Source organism: Hippoglossus hippoglossus, chromosome 15, assembly GCF_009819705.1.
Source record: "Hippoglossus hippoglossus isolate fHipHip1 chromosome 15, fHipHip1.pri, whole genome shotgun sequence".
In the NCBI taxonomy this organism is placed as follows: Eukaryota; Metazoa; Chordata; class Actinopteri; order Pleuronectiformes; family Pleuronectidae; genus Hippoglossus; species Hippoglossus hippoglossus.
This window is the reverse complement of record NC_047165.1, coordinates 24,135,109-24,142,464: the sequence shown is the minus strand read 5'-3', so window position 1 is coordinate 24,142,464 and position 7,356 is coordinate 24,135,109. Positions and strand designations below refer to the sequence as shown.

At 38.9% G+C, this 7,356-nt stretch overlaps 1 protein-coding gene across 7 annotated transcripts in view; it reads right to left on the bottom strand.

Annotated features, from left to right (window-relative positions):
- Positions 1-2,690: 2,690 nt before the first annotated feature.
- The window catches only part of rasgrp3 (RAS guanyl releasing protein 3 (calcium and DAG-regulated)), a 38,177-nt gene continuing 33,511 nt past the window's right edge, over positions 2,691-7,356 (bottom strand). For all 7 annotated transcript variants that reach the window (XM_034608306.1, XM_034608314.1, XM_034608311.1 and 4 more), the window contains 5 exons: positions 6,783-6,930; positions 6,476-6,512; positions 5,157-5,306; positions 3,756-4,132; positions 2,691-2,863 (listed from right to left, as the gene is read on the bottom strand). In XM_034608306.1, the coding sequence (XP_034464197.1) occupies positions 2,855-2,863; positions 3,756-4,132; positions 5,157-5,306; positions 6,476-6,512; positions 6,783-6,930 (721 nt within the window). In that variant the 3' untranslated portion in view covers positions 2,691-2,854. The remainder of the gene's footprint in view (positions 2,864-3,755; positions 4,133-5,156; positions 5,307-6,475; positions 6,513-6,782; positions 6,931-7,356) is intronic.

Below are 7,356 nucleotides of genomic sequence, written 5' to 3'. Positions count from 1 at the left end.
GATCTGTGCAAGAATGAACAGGTTCATTTGAGTTGATATCAGTCTGTTAGTCTTGATCAGTTGAGTCATGAGCATTGTGTGATTCAGGCTAATTCAGGCTCCATAAATCCTCTTTCCTTTTTAAAGCGCTTCTTGGACACATTTGACTGAGGGTGAAACACCAGCTTGTAGTTTCCACCTGTTATCCCCTCCCTCTATGCCAGAGCCCTCTGCTGTCAACAGCCTCTTCACGTCACACTCACCTGACACTGTAAAACCTTCTGTGTGTGTGTGGTTCTTTGATTGCGTATGTCTAAATGTTTATGCTTTTGAATAGTTTCCACTCCCACTGCTGCAGTAGCGTTGTCCACAACACAGCAGCTCTTTTCTCTGCTTCAGCTCGAGGCCTCAGAAAACAATTTTGTTAATTGATTTTTGACATTGCACAAATGCAATATTGCATGTGACATTAGTGACTACTTGATAGACATTTTTTGTGATTTTTTTGGTTTAAGATGTTGCCCTCTTATACATTTAGTAATGTGTTCTATAAATAAAAAATGTTATTATTATTATTGAATTTTAATTATATCGAGTGCAGAGTTCTAGTCACTGAATATATTTTTTTCTTCTAAATATTACAGTTAGTTTATGTCTAGAAGGTAAAAGGATAAATTAGATACATTAAAATATGCTTTAATAATGACAGTATGTAAATATAAAGTAACTGTAAATGTTTTAATTCTCCTTTAACTATTTTCTTTCCTATTCCTCAGTCTGCTAAGAGCAGAGCACAACATTTTTTTATATTAAATAAGTAATTATGAAATGAATAATCACATGAATACTGTAAATAGTAGGCGAGAGAAGACTTCATGCATCTCGGAGGCTTCACCATAAGATATGAAAGTTCAGAAGCATTAAACAAGAGCTGAAGGAGGCTGCAGCGAAGCTTTGGGAGAGAATCACCAAGGAAGATACAAAGCGTTTGCTGAGGTCTGTGAGTCAAAGACTTCACACAGTCACTGACTGTAAAGGAGTTTCCACCAAATATTGAATTTAATGATTTTTTCAAAACTGTGTATATCTATTCCTTAAAATAATTTAAGCACCAGACGAGCTGATGATAAAAGAGCTGTAACTCTTACGCAGTTCTTTCTACACTGATTTCAACCTACTCAAATTAAAGCTGCGACTTGCCACTAACATAATTTTATTTCATATCTTGAAGTAAAACATTTGTAACTGTCCAAACACTTGGCCTTCATTGACAAATAAGATAATGGAAATACAACATGTATAGTAAATAAATGCATTTTGCAGTATTTAGGGAGGTAGAGTTATTTATTGGTCTTTAAAATCTGTGTGTGAACTAGGCCAGACCTCATTACAGTGTGATTAACTCACAACATTTACCTTTTCTAGACCATCACATGTATGTCGCCAGATAGCAGGTTACACCTACCAGGTCTCTTACAACTATATACAGTATACACCCCAAAACTACACCCCTGGACACTATCACTTAGATGAAAATGTATAAATGATTCAATCAATATATATTACAATCAATCTTGATTGTAATATCTTCAAGTTGAAGTGAAGGGTATTTCAACTTATGCATAATTATAGCAGTTAACGCCATAGACCACAGAAACACAGCAACAGCAATGTTAAGGACAAACAGGAAGAGTCATACAACCAGTAGGGACACTTGTCGTTAATAAATGAATAAATAATTGTGTACTGTAATTTTCCATGCCACTCATCAGAGCACACAAAGGGGTGTACTGTATTTCAGGATTGTCCACCAGAGGACAGCACACAATTGTCCTGATGAGTTTTCGTGAGGTGAGCGGGAGCTTCTTCCTTCTTCAAGACAAAGTCACATCATCAGTCTCAGTGACAATCTACTTTCATATTGCTGGGCCCATGGGTTGGCTTCTTGATAGCAAGTGATAACAGCGGATCATCTTTCACATTGACGCAGTTTCCTGTTGACACTTTGGCTGTGCATCTGTAAATTACTCTGGTATGAATGTGAATGTAAATGGTTGCTTGTCTGTGTCTGTTGGCCTTGTGATTGACTGCTGTCTTTTCGCCAAATAGAATGGATTGAAAGAACCCATAGCTCCAGTCCCCCTGCGACCCTAAGAAGGATGACTGGATGTATGAATAGATGGATTGTGACAATTGGAGTTAAGTCAAAATAAAGTTTATGTTCAAAAACAAAAACAAAAAAACATATGCTTTGCAGAATCATCCATTCCCAGGGTCCCATTTGATTGTTGGTTGGTTGCCCTTAACTTTCACTTTCAACTTGACTTTCCCTTTATTTACTGCCCCACATACAAATATCTACACAGTCTCTGACTGCACCGTACTTTCTCTCATCAGTCCAACTTGGAAAGTGACCACTAAGAACTTTCTTTTTGCTATCCTCAGATCAAGCAGGATTTGACTTTATCATAGTGAACCCAAGCTGGGGTTTAAACCTAGCTGTTATGAGCCACTAAACTGAACCAGATCTGCACCCCTCTAAGGAATAAAATATGCTTCTTCTTATTCTTCTTCTCACGTTTTCCAGTGCAGATTATATGTACATTCTGGACCAATACCCACAACTAAGTTACATCTTAGCATTCCACTTAATTCACAGTGGGTGTTGGTCAGTTATCCACTGAGCTACCCTCCCTGATCGCAGCTACACAGTCTCCTCCTCTAGCTCGGTCTATGCTGAAGTCTAGAGAGGCCATGAGAACTTCACGTCACTGAAGGGGGACCTCAGGCAGCCCAGCACCTCCCCCACAGAGAGGAGCTTCCTGGTTCCTGCTGCCAGGGGCTTTCTGGACCTTCGGGATTTGCCCTCACCAAGTCAGCTGTCCTGAAGGGAGGAGGACAGATATTTGTTCATTTGTATGCAGATATATGGCAACTGCATTTTTTTACTAAACCACATCTACTAAACCATGACTCTTACATGTCTTTCATTGTAAACTGGATTTCATTTTGTTTAGTTAATGTCCGACATCATACAATATAATAATGTCCTGTGTAGTACATACAGGATGCTCAACATGTTTATATCATATATACATATATACATATATATTGTCTTATCAACCACTCAAAGTGCTTTACAGTACAAGAACCATTCATAAACATTCAGACAGTATTTCCACATGCAAATTTTGCTGTGTGAGAAAGTCAAAACTTTATATAAATGCTCCAAACTGGCAGCCAAGTCACTAATGCAAAATCATCAAAGCAAGGGAAAGCAGTTTAAGATGGCCACCATGAAGTGCAGCAACAACAGTTGCATTTTAAATGTGGACCTATTGGAGCATGTATCCTCCATCTCTCTCGTCTTCATCAACTGCTGACACCTAATAAAATGTATAAAATGGCCTCCAACACTAGAAAACTGTAGAAGGGACTATCAAAGATAAATTTGTAATTTAGACATGATGATTGGTTCCCACTTGCTATCTCAGCCTTTATCTGGAACACCAACATCAGTTGTTTATGTTATGGTACATTGAACCACCAAATCTAGTTAGTAGACTTGATTTTGTATTATTTTGCCATGGTCAAGAAATGGACTTCCATGCTCAAGTTTGAACTAACTAATTCCACCTCCACAGTTTTCATTTCGGCATGTGCCATATTTAGGTTGTCTCAAGAAGAATATATATATATATATAGTGATGTCTTATTTATGTTAAAAGATTAAACATCATATTCAAATAAAACTCCACAGCCATTTATTGCATTACCTTCCCTCTGAGTGTAAACCCGTTCTTTACAAGCTCCCCTAAGCTGTCCAACTTCTCCTGAGACTCCAGACTGCACCGTGGGGAATCCGCCTGGTGCTGCCCACCATTTTGGTTTTCCCAGCAGGCAAAACCTTTATTTTTAGATGTTTTCCTGTGAGTCCTGTATTTCATTTTAGGGAAGGTATGGGAGCCGCCATCTGTGGCCCCCCAGTTGTGATCAGGCCACAGGGGCTCGGTCTGGGTGGCCTGGCTGGTGGTGGCCCTCTGCAGGCGCACAGATATTCTCTGGGCTGAACCGGTCATCAGGGTGATGGACTGAGTGTCCAGAGCTGCACCTGCTGATGTGACAGCTGGAAACTCAAACACCTCATCCTCATCTGAAGGAGAAAACACAGGAGATAATGAAGTAATGAATTTTAATATGGTGAGTAAACTGTATGTGTAGTGTATGAGGTGATTACAGTATATTATAATATAATATACTATAATATAATATACTGTAATCACCTCCTACACTGCACAAAATATTTGTTCTCTAAACATGTAATAACAACATACAGAAGATGAAAAACTTTGAAATAGTTTTGGTTCTGCCTGGGAGACAGTGACTTGGTGTAAAAAAAGTTGTATCTTATTGAAGTATGAAAATATTCTGCACTTCTTCTCTCTACTTGTGTTCTTGCGAACTTTTGATACTTCACCAATCACAGCTCAAGTATTTGCTGCCTTCAAATAGAACTCATTAGCTAGTGGTTATGTGGGAAGTTGGGCACACTATGTGTTGGCGCTGTGATGGTTAAGTCACGAGAACACTGCTGCTAGGCAACAGCAATATAGACGCTAATGTTGGCATCTGAAAGCTACAGAGGCTAACACTTTAGCAAACTGGCAGTCAGGTAAGATAATGCAGGAAATGAAAAAGCATAATGAAATATGGAAAGGATAAAGCCGCTCTAATTGTGATGAAAAAACTGAATATCCCTACGGGTTCTCTCTGCCTGTTTCATTGAGAATACAACAGGAGCTGATGTGTGGACTTGGGCGTGGCCAAGTGTCCCAGAACCAGCAATGGTGGCAAATAATCTGAGCCATTCTCAAAGCTGCAACAATTTTCATCCTGGGACATGTGAATATGGGCTATACAAATAAAATGTGATTGATTGATTGATTGGCAGTTATTAGAGCCATTGTTTTGATTTCAAATATTTTATCCAAATAAACAATTTGATTTGATTTTCAGATCCCTAACATAACCAACCAGGTCATTTACAGGTCGTGAAATTGTCTAAATTAGTCTTTGTAATCAGGTTGAAAGTGGCAGCATAATTTCCCATGTTCAGTTTCACAACATATGAACCTTATAAAAATGCATTACAGCACGTTTGTATGTTTGAAACAGACCTGTACAGGTGGGCAGTGCAGGGCTGCTGGGCAGTGAGCTGTGGGTCAGTCTGGAAGGGGAAACACTGCCCACAGAGCCGGAGCGGATCAGCTTCCTACAGGCCAGAACCAGCAGCTCCCGACACTGTTTATGACAGTTAACACCACAGTCTGCAAAGTAAATGAAGACAGGTCACATTAGGGCCAAAAGTGTTAGTGAGCTTCACAATCCACTGATGACCTTGGAAACGGTCTTAATATAATGTTTAATAAGTCTCTTAAACATGAACTTTTGATTCTATCACAGTCTCAACATCTTGAACTGTCAAGTTAAGCCAGTAAGCCACAATGGATGAGACGTCCCAGTTGATCAGAATGATGCTCAGACTGATTTCTGATGAAGACTGTGTGATAGCGTTAGAAGCTGCAGAACAAATGAGTAGATTTTGAGTTGAGTTATTTCCTCAACTATATTTTGTGTTGACTGAACTCTTTACTTAAGACTGCACATCATTAGTTGGGAGTAGATACCACATATATAAAAATGCAAGATAAACCTTTGTCGACTTCACTCAGATGTGGTTAGATTTAGTTTCTTCATTTGGTTGTTTGTTTTTCTTTTTGGGAAAGTTTTGACAACACACATATGCTGATATATCTAATATTTTAATATATATTGCACTGAATCATAACACAAGTTCGACATTATGATGCTCTGGACTTTTCGTTGAGGACATTTTCTCTATTTGGATCTCTTGGAATATTAAATTGAATATCCCCGGTTAAGTATATTGTTTCCTGTACTAAGCTCAGCCTTTCAATCATAATGATATCTGGATGGGGTCTACATGCCAAAAGACTAATTTATAACAAATCACTTTCTCCACTCGTTGTGCCTGGCAATAGAATTGTGTGTCATTGAATTGAAATCGCTCCTTATTGAGCTGAGCTTTGAGTGAAGAAACACTTTTCAAAGGAGCAATATTTGCTTGACTTTTTAAGGAATAGCTGTGCTTTAAGGATTTTGTGAGGGTGTGCGTTGTAGCATCTTCCTGCAGTGTATTGATTAGCACAGATAATCATCTAATCGCTCCCTCTCTTTGATGCAGTGACGTGTTGGACCCGAGTGACGCTGCCACTGAAACACCATGCTGTCTGATTTACCTTTAGGACAATTTATTTTTATTTATATTTGAGTTTTTTGACAATAAAAGTTTATAAGGGAAAGCAGGCTCTTGTTTGTGTTGGGTAACCTACCGTGACTGGAGACCTGCTACAGATTCGTAAGATGTTGTTAAAAACATATAAAACTAATAAATAGGTTAAAGTGTAAACCTTACCTTTGCATTTGTAGCCCTGTTTGATGATTCCCCAGAGCTGCAGGTCCAGAAACATGTGGAAGTGCAGAAGGTTGAAACAGAAAATTTAAAAAAAATTAGATTATGAAGAAGAGCAACATTTTTTAAAGACAAACACGACTCGCTCATAAACAGGATGTAATCCTTCACTACATGTCGTGTAATCATGTGACTTCCTGTGTCTTTGTTCAGGACATTATCATACATGCTGGGGAGGGGGCATGCAGGCAGGTCAGTTACATTACAGGAGACGTAAATAGTGCAGTGACAGGATGTTAGAGATACACACAAATCCAGCACAATGTTCACAGAAAGTGGGCTTCAGGTATGTCATCTCCTGGAAGTTGTGGATGAATCCTGGTCCCATCTTACACTGGAGCAGTGGGTTAGCCCGAAGAAAATAGGCTATCATTTCATCCTTACTGATCAGTCCATCTCTGAGAGAAAGACAGAGAGGGAGTAAGATGAAAGAAAGAAAGAGAGAAGACAGTCGGTAACATTTTTCAACAATAACAACCTAGCAAAGTAATGGCTCGCCCCAGATTTTCCCTCATGCTGCTTTATCACAATGCCTCTCTACCTGTGATCACACCTGCATCTTACATGGGACCAAAACAAACCTCACCTTTAATGCAAACTACAATGTATTAAAAACACACAAGCAACATTTGGTGCAGGTCATATGTGCAGAGTCATTGAACAAGAAAAAAGCAAAATATAGAAGAAACACCTGCACACACCATTAGTTCATTCTGAGCCACAAGGCGCAACATCGTCTGTTCTTGAACAAACCCAAATTAAAAGTCTGTGATGATTTGTCACTGCAGTGAACTCTGCCTGTGTAGATAAAGGTGTATAGTCTT